The sequence below is a fragment of the Callospermophilus lateralis genome, unplaced genomic scaffold (genome assembly GCF_048772815.1).
Source record: "Callospermophilus lateralis isolate mCalLat2 unplaced genomic scaffold, mCalLat2.hap1 Scaffold_86, whole genome shotgun sequence".
Lineage (NCBI taxonomy): Eukaryota > Metazoa > Chordata > Mammalia > Rodentia > Sciuridae > Callospermophilus > Callospermophilus lateralis.
This window is the reverse complement of record NW_027516693.1, coordinates 5,912,560-5,932,240: the sequence shown is the minus strand read 5'-3', so window position 1 is coordinate 5,932,240 and position 19,681 is coordinate 5,912,560. Positions and strand designations below refer to the sequence as shown.

General features: G+C 37.0%; 1 protein-coding gene across 1 annotated transcript; it reads right to left on the bottom strand.

Moving 5' to 3' along the window:
- Positions 1-218: 218 nt before the first annotated feature.
- LOC143641131 (RNA-binding motif protein, X chromosome-like) lies at positions 219-1,719 on the bottom strand. Its single transcript, XM_077108520.1, has one exon. It carries the CDS (start codon positions 1,584-1,586, stop codon positions 411-413), a length of 1,176 nt encoding a protein of 391 aa, XP_076964635.1. The 5' UTR covers positions 1,587-1,719; the 3' UTR covers positions 219-410.
- Between the last annotated feature and the right edge of the window lie 17,962 nt (positions 1,720-19,681).

Sequence of the window (19,681 nt, the reverse complement as noted above, 5' to 3'; positions counted from 1 at the left end):
TCTTTGTATAGGCAGAATGATTCATCTCTCAGTGGAGATCAATGGACATCTAGATGGCTAGATGTTTGTGGAAGATCTTAGAATTGCTTGCCTCATTTACTGGGTAAAACTGGATAGGAAGTGGCCTTTAGGGACACTTTAACTTGGAAAATTACAACACTAGTACAACAAGACTTACACACTTAACATTTGCTTGTTGAAAGCAACTCAAAATTAAATGAAATTAAACATGTTTTACTTTTTTTCCCTCACAAGAACATAAAAAATTATGAAGGGGAACTTAACAGGAAATTTAAAAAAGGTAACACAATTTTTCCTTTTAGTAGTCCTTGGGTAGTTATGACAGAATGGTTTCCACTTTTTGTTTGTTTCTTTGAACGGGGAATTTTGGTCCAAAGTTTTGTTTGTTTCTAGTATCTGCTTCTGCCTCCCCCTCTATCAGATCGGCTTCCTCCACGGCCACCACCTCTTGGTGCTCCACGGCTTGAACTGCTGTAGGAATCACGTGGAGGAGGGTACCCCCTTTCCATAGAAGGGGGAAGCCCTCGTTCTTGTCTGCCAACCCGATCACGACCACTTGAGTAGAGATCACTTCGGCTGCTTGAGTAACTGTCTCGACTTCCACCATATCCGTCACGTGAGCTGCTGTAATCATCATAGACACTGCTTCCACCATAAGATGGCGGGGGCCCTCGTGTAGGTGGAGCACTAGGTGAGTTACCATAACTCTCATATGAATCTCTGTAGGAACCTCCACTTGGATGATCTGAATAATCACGATCACGACCATATCCATCTCTATCACTATAGCCTCTTGATGGATAGTCATCACGTGAACTGGAATGACCATAATCACGGTAAGTATAATCTCTTGGAGGTGGTGCATAATCTCTTGTGTCACGAGAACTTGGGTAATCTCTGCTTGAATAGCTGTCTTTAGTAGAATATCCATCATCTCTTGGGGACAAATAAACATCTCTCCGAGAGGGCAGGGGTTCCCTTCGAGGTGGGCCTCCATAACTATCTCTTCCACGTGATACAGGAGCTCTTCCTCCCATTCCACTGCTGCTGCGAACTGGTCCTGAAGGAGCTGATCTTTTAGGAGGGGGACCCCCACTTCTTGGTGGTGGTCCTCTTTTTACTGGAAGAGGTCCCCTGGAAGAACTCATGTTAAAATGCATGGAATAACCACCATCATCCATATGCCCTCCACGAGAAGGAGGTCCCCTAGTTCCTCCACTTCCTCCTCTTCCTCCTCTAAGACCTCTGGGAGGGCCTCTGCTTCTTGGAGGTGGAGGTGGGCCACGTCTACCACTTTCAAATGATGGTTTGGTAGATTGTTCCACCTTGATGGCTTTTCCATCTAAGGACTTTCCATTCATGTCTCTGGCTGCATCCTTAGCATCTGCTGGACTTTCAAAGGTGACAAAGGCAAATCCTCTTGATTTGTTGGTTTCACGATCTTTTATCAAGAGCACTTCCACTATTCGTCCATATTTGCCAAATACTGCTTCAAGGGCTTTCTCATTTGTTTCCGTATTAAGCCCACCAATGAAGAGCTTTCCTGGACGATCTGCTTCAACCATTTTTCCCCCCTGGTGAGTCGGAGGGGTGGCGACGGTCTCAAGCTCCTACGAGCTCGCCGAGTGGGCCTTCCAAGCAGCTCGACACGAGTGACAGCTGCTGGACCCAGGAACGGAACAGAGAAGCCGCTAGGACTACTGCGCAACCAAGGCTTTTCAATTTTAATGATCAATTTAATTTTAATATTTCACATTTTTCTATTTATTTATATCTTAGGCCAATATTTCTCCTTTCTCAATTACATATATCAGTAGACACACTTGTTTTAACTGTTATTACAGAGATTTACTCTATATAAACTAAAAAAATATTTTATTCAGTCAAATAATTCTTTTCAGTAATGCAGTTTAATATTTTGATTATATTAGTAAGCTCACAGTTTCATTTATGTACGAAAACTTGCTTAAGTAATTTTTGAGCATGTGTTTTTGATTACACTAACTTTATTCATGTTTTGTTACAACTGAAAGCAACTCAAATAGAAAGTAATAGGAGAAGTTATAAAAGGTATAAAGAGATTCTTGTAGTCATACAAAAGAATATGCTTGGTAATAAAAAATGAAACAACTGAATATAAGGATAAGGATAAGTCTCTATTAAACTTTGATGACTGGCAGAGATGTGCCCAACCAATTATTAACTACGGAGTCCCTTAAATATAGCCTAGAAAATGCAAAAATAACCTATAGTTGAGAGAGAGTAATAGAGTGGTTGCTACCTTGGAGTCAGTTTTGAGGTGTTATTTATTTTTTAATTGGTTTAAGAAGTTTGGAAAATCAGACAAAGGGGAATGAAGGGAAGTAAAGGGGACAAAAAAATTAAAGACAGTGGAATGAATCTGAAATAATTTTCCTATGTACTAATACAAATTCATCATAGTAAATCCCACCATCATGTGCATCTATAAGAATTGGGTCCTAACCAGAAAAAAAAGATATATTCCATGCTTGTACAATTATGTCAAAATAAATTTTACTGTCTTTTAAAAAAAAAATATAGGTGAAATCAGAATATTTAGTGAGACAAAAATGAAATCGTCTAGTATTATTACCCAGGATGGCTTCATCATAACTTGAGTGTATCTTCAGAGACCCTGTTTCCAAATATGGTCATATTTTCAGATTCAGAATGGACAAGAATTTCACAAGAAAAATTGGTAAACCTTACGTAGTTCTCTTTCTAGCTCTCTCCCCAAATTTTCTCTAGTTTTGTGTTTGAAAGACATTCACACTCTCCAAATTTTTTCAAAGTCTTAATCATTCCATCATCCATGCTAAATATCTTTTAAATAAAATCAAGTTAAGTCTTAAGTTATATCCTTCAAATTGTCTAGATTATTTATGGGTAAAACATTGGAAATGGTGCATTGCAGATAAAAATTGCTTTCTAACTGTGGACTTATTCTAAGAAAATAAGTTATGTACATCCCAAATAAAATCAATTACAAAAGCAATAAATACACAAGAAAAAGGCAATCAAGACCCCCCCAAATATTCAAAACCCAAAACGGCAAATTTTGCTGGGATTCAACACCAGTGAAAAACCTTTTGTGGCTCAGTGCTTTGCCCTTTCAGTCTCCTTATATGATCTCTCTATCTTTGCCTCTCTACAGGAGACCTGCAGCCCCAGTCTCATGAAAATGGTGGCAAACAGCCACCTATTTGCTCCATGTAAAATTCTTAAAATACAACATCCCTCTTTAATTTTGCCATGTCTTTGTATACTCAGCATAAATTGGCACTGTTTCTGCTGACTTAACATTCTCAAAACACTTGTCAATCTTCCATGAATGTCAAGGGAATCCATGCCATTATACATGAGGGTGTTCCGAATGTCCTCCCTGGATCATTTCATCTCTTTTTGGCTTTCACTGAGGTAAATGACAGGACCCATAAGTCATATACCTAATTTCCCTAGCAAAGGTTTGTGCAGCCATATCCTTGATGTTATCTCCAGAGCATGCTTCCTCATCTTTTATAATACTGATACTCTATACCTAAGTCATCATCTTCCAATTCCTCTTGCTAAATGGTTCCTTTTTCAATTTGTCTCTTCTCATATTTTGCTATAAGTATCAAGGAGAAATGAGACAAAGCCTCCAATTCTTAGCTTGAAAATCTCCTGAAGTAAAATTTCAGGTTCATCCCTTAGAAATTTTACTTTCTACCCAATAGCAGAACCAAAGTCAAGTGTATGTACTATCACTTTATAACAAAAATCCATTTTCCTCCTGTTTCCCATGAAAATGTTCTTTATTTCTGTCTGGGATATCACCATAGGTCCAATAGTTCTCACTGTTCAAGTTTATATTTCTAAAAAAAAAATCTGTTCACAACAATGTATGTACTCTCTTTAGACAATAAAAGCTTTCCCCAGCATCATCTTTACTTCATTTTAAGCCCTCACCAGAATCACTTTTAAACATATTAATTTCCACCATCTGTTCCTTCAAAATAATCCAGTTTTGATTTTTTTTGTTTGTTTTAATTAATTAATAGCTACAAAAATTCTTCCAGTATTCTCTAATCATTACCCAATTCCAAAGCCAATTCCATATTTTCAAGTATTTGTTATAGGAGCACCCCAAGCCCTGATATCAGTCAGGGTTCTATAGAGAAACAGAATAATACATAAAAATTTATGATTGTATCTACAGCTTTCTATATAGATATGTAGAGAGAAATAGAAGAGAGAGAATAATCGGCACAAGAGAATGATTTCCTTTACTTAAAGCCAATTCATTGTAGATGTTACCAACATCTACAAAATGCTTTCACAGCAGTGCTTTCACTAGTGTTTGATAAAATAACTAGGCACCATGATCCACCCAACTTGACATGAAAAACTAAGCATCAGAAATATTAAAGTGCAGAATGAAACAAGAAGGAAAGGGCTTTCTAGACAGAGAGGGCATCTTGAACACAATCATGAAGGATCAGAAAAAAGGCATGATGTTTCCAGAGAAAAGCACACAAGTCGAGATCTCTTGGTGTGTAGTTCTAAATTATAACAGTTGAAAGGTTACCAGGAGTAATCACCTACAACTTTTTTTGTAACTTAAAATATTATATTCAACTTATGTATGGCCCTATCAAAATATTTTAATTGGAGACCAACATACTTATATTATAAACTGCATTTTTGTTATGACTAAAGGATTCAGGTTAAGAAGTGAGAGGAAAAGGGATCTCACACCTATATTTGTATACAGAAGCTACCAACTATTCAAAAACGACATAGCCTAAGTCAAAATGGCAGCACTTTGATATAGTCATTAGTTTCTATCATATAATGCTCTAGTTCACTTTAATAATGACTAACTTTAGACTAGTTATTACTTGGTGAGTTTTGTGAAAGAATTTTTACATAAACTCACTCAGCTCTTGATCAGAATCTATTACTATTTTTAAATATTATCTTCTTTTCCACTTTATGCTTATGAAAACACAGCCTTGGAGAGGTAAGGAGTGCAGCTCATTTTACAAACCTCTCAGGTATCAAATCTGTACTCCTCAGAACAATGCCAAATCACAGGTTGGCTCTTCTGAAAAGAATTGAAATAATTCCAGGGCAATAGCAAAAGGAAAATGTGTCCACTTTGACCTAGAACTTGAGAACAGGCTGAGAAACAAATTTAAAGAAAGGACCATTCCCTTCCACTTTGTGACTTTATGAAGATTCAGGGATATTATTTGGATGCAACTTAATAAATCTTATTCCCATTCTTTAAATTTATTCCTCTGATTAATTGACTGAAATTGATTATTAGGAAAAAAATTAATATAGCAAATTAATTATTGAAATTTATCACCTAAGCATAATTTTTACGTGCCATGTTTTATATGTTGAATGTTTATATGTAATATATTTAAGCACATATAAATATATAGAGAGAAGATAAAGATTAAAATACATAGACAAAAATATATATTTATATTTATCTTGTATATAGTTAAGTAAATCTCTATATTTAAGGTTTGCATCGTTTACAGGTAAGTTGTATTTATTTATTTCTATGTTAACACTGAAAATCTTAGTGTTAAAGTTTAGATATGAGGTGTTCCCCCCAAAATCTAATGTACTGGAAACTTGATATCCAGTGTAGCAATATTCAGAAGTGAAATGATTATTCCATGAAAACAGTAACTTCATCTGTGAATTAATCCATTTCATAGGTCAATCATTTGAATAAACTACTGGGTGGTAACTGTAATTAACCTGGGTTTGGCTGGAGAAAGTTGGTTACTGGATGTGGGCCCTTACATCTGTATTTGTCCCTGGTTTTTCTTTTCTCTCTTTCTCCCTCCTCCCTCCCTTTCTCTGTTTCTCTCTCTCTCTCTCTCTCTCTCTCTCTCTGATATCATGCTGCTATGAGTTGATCAGTTTTTCTCTATCACATCTTTTTGCCAAGTTGTTCTACATCACCCAGAGCAAAAGGGTCAGCCAGCCTTTGCCTACACCTCTCAAACCTTCAGCCTGTATTAAATTTTTACCACTCCACAGAGTATCTTGGTCACTGCCATGTAAAGCTGATTAGCATATATAGTTCTACTTATTGTAGAAAGAATAATAATGAGAAGCCAATGAGTTAGGGATTTAAAATAGGCAGAACTTCTGTGGAAGAGCATGTGTTGGTTGGAGTCACTATGGTACAATTATATCTAAAATGTTATTAGATAATGTGCAATTCAGTTTGTATGGATATTTGAAATAAGTCTACTAAAATACTACACCTCAATTATTTTCTGCCATTCTGATTCAAATATCTTGATTTTCAAAACTGAAGATATGTATCTGAAAATTATTCGAGTCACATTTTTGAATCCCTGTGAGATTTATATTTTTTATTGAAGGTAAATGAGCTCTCATTGTTTCATAAAAATTATACAATTTTATATTTAAGCAGGAATATTGAGTAGTTCCATCCTCTAATCAATCAAGACAACACATTCAAATTACTAATTTTAATCTATTCAGGTCAGAGATTTTATTGAGATATGTTTGTTTACACAAGCATATGTATGTGTTTCACTGATGATCTATATTTTTGACAAATGGCTTAAAATAAGTTTATTTGTTAAAAGGACTCTTACAGCTGTGTCTAAACTACTATAATATGTGAATTAAAAATATTATATATATATATATATATATAGAGAGAGAGAGAGAGAGAGAGAGAGAGAGAGAGAGAGGGCGGGGGGGGAGAGAGAAGGAAATATATATATATATTTATAGAAGGAAACCCAATAGTATTATAAATGCTAGATAAGCTGAAGGGGATATTATCTTTTCTGACAGAAAATTCTACATAATTATAGAATTCTGAACTCTTTATTATATTTATTTTTCCATCCTAATTTACTTAACATACACAAGGTTCAGTATGTTTGTACCATCTCTCAGGAATTCAGATAAAGGAGCTTTTATACATCTTTTGGGCCTAGAATTATATTAACAGACTTAGTACATTCAGGCCACTATAATAAAATCTTCAAAACTGTATGGCTTATTAAAAAAAACCCAGAAATTTATATCTCACCATTCTGGATACTGGGCAGTCCTAGAATAAGATGTCCATAGATTTAGTGTCTAAGAAGGGTCTGTTTCTTGTGAGCAGCAGCTTGTTCCTGTGTCTGGGGCTAAGGATTTTTACTCATTTTAAGTCATTTGTTTCCCTTTTCCCATTTTTGTTTCAACAATCACTATTTTATTCTTCTTGTCATAATTTCCTGTTTTTACAAAACTGAGATCTATACCTTAACATTTTAGTGTGTATTTCGTAAAAGGAAACTTTCCATTTTCATATAAATGTGAAAAATGTTGTTTATAATAAACTAATCTACCTAATTTTCCCGGAATTTGCATATGTAAAAAGCAAATGAATTTTCTTTATGGGACTACTTTTAAAATCATATAGATCACTGTTTTTTGAAGTATTACTTTGTCCATTGTTTGCATCTGATTATATCTAATTCAGACAACAATATAGTTATTTTTAAATAAAAAATTTAAATGCAATTGTTAGATATTATTGTTTTGTCCTTTATCCAAACATCATTAAAAACAGATAATGTTTTTAAACAAAATTAAAATTTCAATTTCTTCTTATTTTTACTATATATGAAATACATATTGATTTATAAGTGGAAAATTTTTCTGGGGTAAGCATATTAATCATTTTATTCTCATAAGCTCCTTTTAAAAACACTCATAAAAGGAATGTGGTGTAGTTGTACCATCACCAGTTTAGCAGTGTTACTTTTGGTTTTAAAATAACAATTAATAATAAATTAAGAGTTTAGTATTCTATTAAAATATATCTGCTGAGCATTAAAACAGAAACACAATCATTTTTGCTGTCCTTCATAAAAAAGTAAGGGCAAATTAATAACAGATAGAAATGGTAAAATATTGAATGTTTATGTGAAAACAGAACAATATTTCTTAGCTAAAATGAATGAATAAAAATCTTCCAAATTAGTAGATATAATACTAAAATTTATTAAATTTCTGAATAGATTTGTTATTTAAATCTTACTTTATGAGAAAGAGAGTAGGGGGGGTGTGGAGAGGGAGGGTGGGAGGTAGAGGTAAGAATATTTTTCATTGACATCAAATCTCTCTATACATAACCATTTGCAGGAATCTTAAAAAAAGATTTCCAGAGTCTTATGAAAATGGACCTACCATCTTATCACTTGGCAATCTTAAGCCCAACCAAATTTTTAAAAAAAGGTTTAAAATGCAGCTTGATCCAAGCTCTGACATTTCTTTGCTTTTCTTAAGACCTCAAGAAAATGATTCTTAGGCTTAACCACGGTTTTGTATTGTGCCAATGGCAAAACTTTAGCCACTTTACTACTCAAGATGACCTCTCATGTAAACAGACTGATGCAGTTTCAAGACCCCTGGATCCTAACATCGGTATCAGGGAATGTGAGGACTAGAGTAGAGGAAATTCAAGTCAGTGGTGCAGCTACAGCAAGAAAGTCCAAGACAAAAACAAATGAGATTGCAAGTGTTTCAAAAGGAACTTATTGCTTTCTTGGCTCTTTTTATTTAAAAAAAATATTAATGCATTATTTCATTACTTATTTTAGTATGATTTTAAAGCATGGGGTTTAATTTGCTCTAATTTACTCCCCAGTACTACCCTTTCCTTCTCCTCTTTCCTCCCACTATTCCCTTTCTTTTACTGTACTGGTCTTACCTCTATTTATTTTTAGGTTTTTTTGTTTGTTTGTTTGTTTGTTTGTTTGTTTTTGCAATTAGAAAATTTTAAATAGAAATAAAGGTGAAATTCACTGTTGTATAGTTATTCATATATATAAATAAAATAATTTGGTCAGATTTCCTGTCTCTCCTTCCTCCCACTCAATAATCTTTTCCTATACCACTGATCTCTCTTATATTTTTTTGAGATTCTCACTGCTTTTTTCCCCCTAATTTGTCTTGGTTCTTATTAAGGATCTTTAAAAGAGACTCTCTTAAAGTCAGAATTCAATTTTGAGGCCTTAACCTATTTTATATGTTTTAATTTTTTCTACTTATATTGTTCCTTTAAATGCTTTACCTTTTTTTTTTTTTACTTTTTTTGCATCTTGCATTGTTTTATCTGTAAGTCACACACCAAACCAGCAAAACCCAGAAATAAGTAGGAAAATATTTTCTTTTGTTGCTTTCACAGAAATTATGACTTCACCAATACCTTGATTTTCAACTTCTAGCCTCCAGAATTCTGATAGAAAAAATTTCTGTTGTTCCAAGCTCATCATTTTGTGGTACTCTGTTATAGTAACTCAAGAAAATTTACACAATAGATTAGTAAGTTCAAGAAATAGGTGTGCAGTAAGAACATCACATAAAAGGATAGAAAAAAATCTGTGATTTTTCTAGAGACATCAGTCAATCACTACAGAAGATTTCACTGTAGCTCTTTTTCTAGTAGTGCTTAATAAATAATACAGAAGTAATCAGTACAATTGTATAACTAATAACCTGGTCACTATGAAACCTGTAGTAAAAAAGTAAAAGGATACACTGCATGTCCTAAGTTTTGTAGGTTGAATTATGTCCTTAAGTAGAGCAGTGCTGTGGGTTTAATCCCAGTATTTTAGAATGTGAACTCAGTCTACATGGAGCTAATTAATGTTCTTATTAATTACATGGAACTTATTAATGTTCTTAGAGAAGACATGAATCCAATATGATGGACATCTTTAGAAGAATTACAATATCTGGACACAGACAGACATGAAAAGAGAAAAGATGATGGGAAGAAACAGTACAAAGATGGCAATCATCTACAGGCCAAGGAGGAGGCTTTGAGCAGATCCATCCTGTATAGTCTTCAGAGCAAACCAACCCTGCTTAACCTGAACTCAGACTTCAGGTTCCAAAACTAAGAGACAATAAACTTTTGTTGTTTAAGCCACCTTTGCATTGGTAGCTCTGGCAAACTAATATATAACTAGCTAATGAATCATAGATAGACCAGATTATTAAAAAAATATCTTTATGAAAAGTTTAGTTTTTTTCTTTATATAGTATTCAGTTAAAACATTTGTAGTTCTAAAGCATACATACTTGTTTAATGCTTACCCCTAGAACAGTTGATTAATGAAAATATCTTCTGCCACTAATAAATTCCTTTGAAAATTTCATTTTAACATTCAACATAAAATTAAAGATAACAACCAAATTTTTATTACAAAATTTCTTTCAAATTAGGATTAAGGTTAGGATTAAGTGTGTAAATTCATGCAATGTGCTAGAACAAGAACCCAACACATTGTAAATCAATGTAGACATTAGATGTTAATTACTGCAAAACTATAGCATTAAATTTACTAATATTGATATATTGTTCAGAGAACCCCAGCTAAAAATTAAATTTATTGAAATAAAAAAATAAATTTTAATATTCCTATTCATAACTATCTTCCCTCAATTTAGATCATTTATCAAATTCTCTTCTTTTTCTAACATAAAACTCTGGTTTTTTGGGGTCTATATCTAGCTATGAATCATCTGATTTTTTGTCATTTTTGGTTTTGCAGCTACAGGTACTGCACACTTACTGTCTTCTAGCGGTTCCTTTAATTTAATTTGCTCCCTGTTTCCCTAAAGTGAGATTCTCACACCCATCACTCCTGTTCACTCCTTTGTTGTCAGTTCATGCAGCCAGGAGCAATTCCCTTTGCCAAGTAGTATGGTGCCAATTCTTTGGAATTGATATTACTTATAAGAGGAAGATTCTGTGTATAAATTTTTGTTTATCCTCTTCCATCTGACACTGTTGGTTTTTCATGAGACTGAAACCAAGATCAACAGACAGCATAAAACAAAACTTAAAGTGCTGTTCTGGAGGCACTCATCTCACCTCTTTGATATCACAGTGAAGTCGCTTTCTCTGACAATATGGTTCTCACATTCACAGGGTAAGTTTTTATACTTCTATACATTTCAAAAAAATATTGTATGGCTTCTTAGTAAATGTATGTTATGCCAATGTTCTTTCCCCTTCTAATTCCCAATTCAATGTGGTAGTACTTTACTTACTATTTTAAGATTTTCATCTCAAGTGACATTATACTACTTATTTAATATTGACAGTGATTTCTGCTCTTTCAAAATGACAGTTTTGAAATTTGATATTCAATTTTCCTTGTAAATTTATTATCTTTAGCATACAACATAGCTCAACAAGTTATAAGCATGCCTATTGATAAGTGAATTGAATAAAATTGTTTCCTTTAAACATCTGAATACTTAAACAAATGAGGAATCATGACCAGCAGATGTCTTAATAAAAAAAAATGATTAATTAAGAAGAGTAATTATGTCTTCATAAGAATAACACCTTTCTAGAGTAAGGGGCTGGGGTTGTGGCTCAGCGGTAGAGTGCTCGCCTGGTGCATGCAAGGCCCTGGGTTTGATTCTCAGCACCACATCAAATAAATAAATAAAAATAAAGGCATTGTGTACAACTAAAAGAAATAAATATTAAAAAAAGAGGTACTACTATACACACATTAAAATGTTCTAAATCTAGAACACGGACAATATCAAATGTTAGCAAGGATGTGTAACAAGAAGAACTCTCATTAATTGCTGGTGGGAGAACAAATTGGTACAGGCACTTTGGAAGACAAGTTTGTAATTTTTTTCTTTTAAAAAAATTCTTATCTTTTTGTTGGGGGGGGATGGCCTGCTGAGGACTGAACCCAGAGGCACTTTACCACTGAGTTGCAATCCCAACCTTTTTTTATATTTTATTTTTTTAAACTGTTTTTGTTTTACATATATGTACATATTTTTTTAACTTGTTCATAGACCTTTATTTTATTTATTTATATGCAATGCTGAGAATCGAACCACGTGCCTCACACATGCTAGTCAAGTGGTCTACCACTGAGCTACAATCCCAGCCATTATGTTTCATTTTGAGACAGGGTTTTACTAAGTTGCTGAGTTGGTCTCAACTTAGGATCCTCCTGCCTCAACCTCCCAAGTAGCTGGGACTAGAGGCATGAGCACCCGGCTATATTCTTACCTATGATCCAGCAATAGTACACCTATGTATTTACCCAACAGAGTTGAAAATGCCACACCAAAACCTGCACATGTACATACTTATAGTAGCTTTATTCATAAATGCCCAAACTTAGGGCTGGGAACGTGGCTCAAGTGGTTGCGTGCTCGCCTGGCATGCGTGCGGCCCGGGCTCGATCCTCAGCACCACATACAAACAAAGATGTGGTGTCTGCCAAAAACTAAAAACTAAAAAATAAAAATATTAAAATTCTCCCTCTCTCTCCCTCTCTCTCTTTTAAAAAATAAAATAAAATAAATGCCCAAACTTGGAAGGTCCCAAGATATCCTTCAATAAACAGACAGATAAACTGTGGTATATCTGAACAACAGAATATTATTTGGAGCTAAAAAGAAATGAGCTATCAAACAATGAAAAGACATGAAGGAACCTTAAAAGCATACTATTGTATGAAAGAAGCCAGTCTTTCATACTACTGTATGAAAGAAGTCTCAGAGAGACTAGGTACTGTATGATTACAAAGACAGGGCATTCTGGAAAAGGCAAAAATTCTAGAAACAGTAAAAAAATGAATAAATAAATGGTTGTCACTGAACAGGAATAGGGTGGGGAGAAAAGAAAGACCAGGTAGGATAGAAAAACTGTTCACAACAGTGAAAATAGTTTGTATGATACTATAATGGTGGATACGTGTCATCATGACATTTTTCGAAACCCATAGAATGCTCAGCATGAACAGTGAACCTTGTTGTAAACATGGACTGGGTGATGATGATCAATGTTAACATGTACCCTCTGATGGAAGGTGTTCACAATGCACCAGGCTATATGTGAGGACAGGGAGTACTGGGAAATCTCTGCATCTCCCTCTCCACTTTGTTGTGAACCTAAAACTGTTCTTTAAAAAATTAATTTTTAAAACTTAAAAGTACATTGAAAAAAAAGTCTTCATGCTACTATGGCTTGTTATTTTCTTAAGCAGGCAAAACCTTCAACTCCTGTACTTAAGACTCTAATTACCTGATCTCTAAACATGAAGTTAAGAGTCTTCCTAGTTACATTTAGCAAACAACTTTTTTAACTTATCCATTGATCTTAAGAACAGGCAGTTTCATAGTTTCATATTAGCACTAACACCTGTTGGGGTGAGGGGGTGCAAAGAAACAAAATGATTGAATGAGCCGTGCACACTGAAGGAAAACTGGGCAGGAAGGTCTAACATGAAGCACTGTACTGAATTGCTTAAGTCCTTCTATTTAACGTGGTCTACAAACCTTGCATTACAAGTGTAGACACTTTGGAATGAAATCACTTACAAATATAAGATGTTACATTTTCACACTAGTGAAAATCACTAGTTATCCAAAGCGATTCAGATAAGTCTCCAATAGAAAATGACACCTTACCCCAAGTAAAGAAATTAGAGCTGAACAAGTTTTGTTTCATCGGCACCTTACCTAGAACCTTGCACTTTCTTCAGTTTGCATCCAGCCAACCCCTCTTTATTGCTCCGACTTACTGCTCACCCTAGTTTGGCGTTCCCTTCCTTCTCAAATACCGCTGTCCATCGCTCACAGTGCCCCCATTAAATAGCCATCTTCCCAGAAAAACCCTTGTCAGACTGCATGAAAATCAGGGCTGCACTTTCTGGACTAGACATCAGGTACAGCGACCACTGAAAGCTGCCGCTCCTCCAGCCTCCCTGGCAGGACTGGTTCCCGCACCCACAGCCCCACAGCCCCCAGCCACGCAGCCCCGCAGCCCCGCACCCACGCCTCCGAAGCCCTCCCGTCGGTCGCCGTGCTCTTGACCTTCGCTCCCTACCCACAGCCCCTGCTTTCCACGAAGAGACTCCCCCTCACACACACCCAGTGCTGCACCTGCGGCCTCTGCTGCCTAGCCGCTCCCCGCGACCCCGGGCCTCCCAGGCGGAGCCCACCCTCACAGCCCCGCCTAGCCCACTAGGCCCAGACACAGGCCTCGAGGCCTCCGCCGCCCCTTCTCCTCACCTTGTCAGCTTCGGAGCCCTCTTCCCGGCCCTTTCAGCTTCCTCACGGGCCACAGCCTCCAGCCCAGCATCGGGACGACCCAGAGGCTCCAGGAGCGCAGGCTTCAGCTGCCTCTGGGGTCCGGCGGTGCCTGCTCCATAGCTGCAGTTCAGCGCGGGGAGCCCAGTGCTGCTGCGCCTGCGCCACCGCCCCGCCCCTCCGCTCAGCTCCTGCGCCTGAGACCGCGAGGGCTGGGGAAGGCGGGGCTGCGGCTGTGGCTGGGGCGTGGGGAAAGGTTAGCCTCAGGAGGACCTGGTCAGCTACTAACTCTGGTTCCTGAAAACTGGTAGAGCGAAAGAAGGAGGGAAAGGGTGAGCACAAGGAGTAGGTATAGGACCATTTAGATTGATGATCATCTAAAGAAAATGTGAAACTCAGAAGAAATTGGAGACCGCATCCGGACCCACTAGGCCTCTGTTTTGCCTGCCATTATTGGTTCTCTTTTCTCTCGCTGAGATCCGGGCGGCATAAATTATTAGCTCTCGACAGGTTGAGTAATTGGTTCAGTAAAAGGCAACACTTGCAGTGTTGTGAGGAAAGTGAGGCTTTTGGTTAAAACAGGATTTCAGTTCCATTGTTGTTTAAGGCTTAAACACAAAAGTATTAGAGATCTCTGATAATTTTCGACAAATGTCTCTTGTTTGAGTCCCTGATCTTGCTTCTTGGACAAGCATTCACTATGGTAACCTGTGGAAATGTTCATTAGCTGTAGCTGACAGTGGTACTTTGAGGTACTTTCTGTACAAGGTCTGGTCTCCATTTTTTAAGGCCGGGAACTGATCTTCCTGCCCAGTGAGTTCAAGTTGTGATACACAATTTTTTTCTTCTGGAATGCTCCCCTGTCTCTGGGCTGGTGACAAATTTCCATGCATCCCTAAAACATGTCAGTTTGTGAGTAAACCTATTATGATCTTTCTCTTGTTATTTTACACTTTTTATTTATATTTCCATCTCCCCCAGCTAGACTTTGGCTTTTTTTTTTTAATGGTGCTGGGGATTAAACCCAGGGCCTGATGCATGCAAGGGAAGAACTCTACCAACTGAGTTATGTCCCCAACCCTAGACTTTGGACGCTTTTAAGGAAAGACCCTCTCCTCTCTTTCTCAAACCTAGGATATTTACAAAGATAGTTAAAGGAATTTTATCCACTTATTACAGATTAGTCATGCCAGGTAAATGTTCAGAAAATTATGTGTGTTACTGAGGATTAAACCCCAGTGGTACTCTACCACTGAACTATATCCCCAGCCCTTTTTATTTTTCATTTTGAGTCTGGGTCTTGCTGAGGTGCCTCCAACTTGTCATCTTGTTGCTGGGATTACAGGCCTGTACCACCCATCATACCTGGCCAAGAAAACAGGAGATTATTAGTTTATCACAGAAGGATATCTTTTCAGGAACATATTAGTATTCATTATCGTGTGCCCTTTGCTCAATTTTGAGATATCCAGAAAACTCGATCCTAAAGCTATCAGAATAATTGCTGTGAGCTGGTGAGGTATGTATCTCACCCCTCAGTGGGTGAGAACAAAGGAAAAGGCTCCAGACTCTGCAAAGAAGTCAGTGAGGGGAGATCATCATATTGCTTTAAAAAAAAGAAGAAAAGAAAAAAGCAAAACCAATCAGGTACATTGGTTTCTCTTTCATACCTCCTTTTTTTTGTATGTGTATGAAAAAAAATTATTTTCAAGTCTGCCTTCAATATACATTTTAAATTGTTTTTCTGGACACAGTTTTGTTCCTATATGTTCTTAAGAGATATCCTTGAGAAAAAGTTTTTTGAAAAATCTAGTCTCAGCTAATCATTGCAGGACATGTCTCCTCATCCCCACTACTCAAAAGGCTGAGGCAGGAAGATGGCAAACTTGATGCCAGCTTGGGCAACTCAGGTGGACCCTGTCTAAAAACAAGGGGGATTGGCTGGGTATGGTGCTCGTTAGTAGAGCAGTTGCCTAGCATGTGAAAGCCCCTATTTCAATCCCCTGTACCAAAAAATGGGGTCCTTGAAGAGGCTAATATCAAGGCAAAAAGAATGCAATGATCATTTCCCCCTGATTTATGTACATATAATTGTGGGAGAATTAGATAAGCACTGATAATATTTATTATATATCCCCTTAAATATCATACATTTGGGGCTGAACTTGTAGCTCAGTGGTTGAGCACTTGCCTGCCATGTGTGAGGCACTGGGTTTGACCCTCGGAACTACATTAAAATAAAATAAATAAATGAGCACAATAGTGCATGCCTGTAATCCCAGAGGATTAAATTATATTAAAAAATCATACATATACATGATAAAACTGGGATCACAGCTGGGCATGGTAATACACAACTGTAATCCCAGCGACTCAAGAGGCTGAGGCAGGAGGATCCCAAGTTCCAGGCCAGGCTCAGGAATTGATTGAAAACCAGTCTCAAAACAAAAAGGGCTGGGGATGTAGCTCACTGATAGAGCACTCCTGAGTTCAATCTCCAATACTTCGAAGAAAAAGGATTACATATAATGTTATTTAATTTTTTAAATTTTTGTTGTTGTTGTTGTAGATGGACACAATACCTTTATTTTTTTTATGTGGTGCTGAGGATCAAACCCAGTGCCTCACAGTTCTCCTTAGCCACAACCCCAGCCACCTCCCCAATATAATTTTATAATTTATTTTATAATTTATTTATATAGAATACCTTTCTATGTAACTAAATATAAACCTGTGTGTGTGTGTGTCTGTTTGTATGCATGCACGTGCGTGCAGTGCTAGAGATCAAAACCAGGGCCTCACACATGCTAAGTAAGCACTCTATTCCTGAGCTATATCCCCAGCCTTTATATGTATATGTGTGTGGTACTGGGGATTGAACCCCAGACCTATTGTTTCCTAGGCAAGGGACACATCACTGAGCTACATCCCAGACTCTTTTTACTTTTTATTAAGTTGCTAAGGCTAGCCTTCAACTTGTGATAGTCTTGTCTCAGCCTCCTGAATTTAGGCATGTGCCACTGTCCTGGCCCAGAACTTTTTAAAATAAAATCAACCCCACAGCATTGTCATCTGATAATATCAAAAAGGTAACAAAAACAATACGAAAAAAATGTTTCCCCCAAATATATATATATATATATATATATATATATATATATATATATATATTTAGTTGTAGTTGGACACAATATCTTTATTTATTTTTATGTGGTACTGAGGATCAAACCCAGTGCCTCACATGTGTGATTCGGGTGCTCTACCACTGAGCTACAGTCCCAGCCTTTCAGTTATCATTTCTAGTTGGAGGCACTTTGTGACAGAATAATATTATCTCTTTTTCTGGGTGGGGGGGGTACTGGGGATTGAACTCATGACACTTGACCACTGAGCCCATATCCCCAGACCTATTTGGTATTTTATTTTAGAGACAGGGTCTCACTGAGTTGCTTAGCACCTTGATTTTACTGAGGCTGGCTTTGAATCTGAGATCCTCCTGTCTTAGCCTCCCAAGCTGCAGGGATTACAGGCAGGCGCCACTGTACCCAGCCCAATATTATCTTCTTTTAGCATGATCCAACCCAGTTGTTTTCTTGACTGTTTCAAAATAAATCTGTTCTCATCATCTGATACAAAGCTCATGTACTCATCAAAACCAATGATACTGCCCTTATCATTATATTCATTTGCTCATAGAACCACCCCTGAAATTGGCACCTATTTTGCAAGCATCTGAAGAAGAGGGTGATGGGGGCTTGGAATGTGGCTCAAGCGGTAGCGCGCTCACCTGGCATGCGTGCAGCCCGGGTTCGATCCTCAGCACCACATACAAACAAAGATGTTGTATCCGCCAATAACTAAAAAATAAATATTAAAAATTCTCTCTCTCTCTCTCTCTCTCTCTCTCTCTCTCTCCTCTCTCACTCTTTAAAAAAAAAAAAAAAAAAAAAGAAGAGGGTGATGGGCTGCACCATTGCCTTCTGTGCTTTTGGCCCGACCATACCCGTGGTGGAATCTCTGACAGACCACTCTCACTGCATGCTACTACCTCAGAAAGGCACTTGTGAGTAAATATATTTCTGCAGAATCTCTTAATGACGCCTACATAAAAATCTGTAACAAATTATTATAATTTATATAATAATTTATTTAATTCTCTGTAGTAATTTCAAGCTTTACACTTTACTTTTACACTGTGGTGACCTTCCTTCTAACTAACAAACATCTTTGTGTACCGAACCACTTGTTTCTTTAAAGGATTTGGGAGATCCCTGTGCTGTGGATCAAACCCAGAGCCTCACATGAGCTAGGCAATTGCTCCATCACTGAATGACACCGTTGGACCAGAACGGAGAGATTTTACTGGGAAATTTTATTCAAGCTCTGATAGTACCTAATGAAATGTTGCTGTATGACAAAATAATGGGTTTCTAGAAAATGATTATTTGTACCCACCAGATACACTTATGATGCCAGCCATCAGATTTACAGATTTACTCTGGGGTTGTTGATAAGATAATACATTGCTTTTTTTCCTCCAAGTAAAAAATTGGAATCTATTTATTTATTTTTATTAGTAAAATTTTACATAATACTGGGATTCATTATACCATATTCTTGCATGCACATAATTTGATCAGTCTCATGTTCCAGCTAACATATTCTTTTTTTTTTTTTTTTTTTGGTACTGGGAATTGAACCCAGGGGTGCTTATCCACTGAGCAACATCCCCAGCATGTTTTTGTATTTTATTTAGAGATAGAGTCTCACTGAGTTTCTTAAGGCCTCACTAAGTTGCTAAGGGTGGCTTTGAACCCACAGTTCTCCTGCCTCATCCTCCAAAGCCACTGGAATCACAGGTGCCACCACACCTGTCTAACATATTCTTTTTGGGTGAGGGGAGGTGGTATCTTGAACTTTTCTTTTGTTTTCAATGCTGGGAATTGAACCCAGGGCCTCATGCAAGCAACCAATTTATCACTGAGGTACATCCCCAGCCCTTGAGCATTATTTTTAATAGGTCTATCTTTTGGACACGACCTGATGGCTGGGTATCATGAGAAATCCAGTATTTTATGTGTCGGGAACTTTAAGTATATTTTCACTCAAAATTCCTGTAGGACAGGAGTTTCGCAGAATAATGAACTGGCTCTGGTCATATTCAACAAGATGAGACAGCCAGCAAATATGGGAAAGACCTAAGATTGAAATTCAGATTTATAGTACACCAGGATTCAATATCTGGGTTATGTGGCTTCTCTGCACGAGGAAGAAGAAAGTTGTTTTTTTTTTTTTTTTTAAATACCAAGTATTTTGAGCCAGGTGCAGTCAGTGGCACGTGCCTGTAATCCTAACAGCCGGGGAGACTGAGACAGGAGAATCGAGAGTTCAAAGCCAGCCTCAGCAAAAGCAAGGCACTAAACAACTCAGTGAGATCCTGTCTCTAAATAAAAACACAAAATAGGGCTGGGGATGTGGCTCAGTGGTTGAATGCCCTTGGGTTCAATCCCCGGTA

Bases quoted from the DNA above. Each gene is read 5' to 3' on its own strand.
- LOC143641131 (XM_077108520.1), bottom strand. From the start codon at position 1,586: ATGGTTGAAGCAGATCGTCCAGGAAAGCTCTTCATTGGTGGGCTTAAT.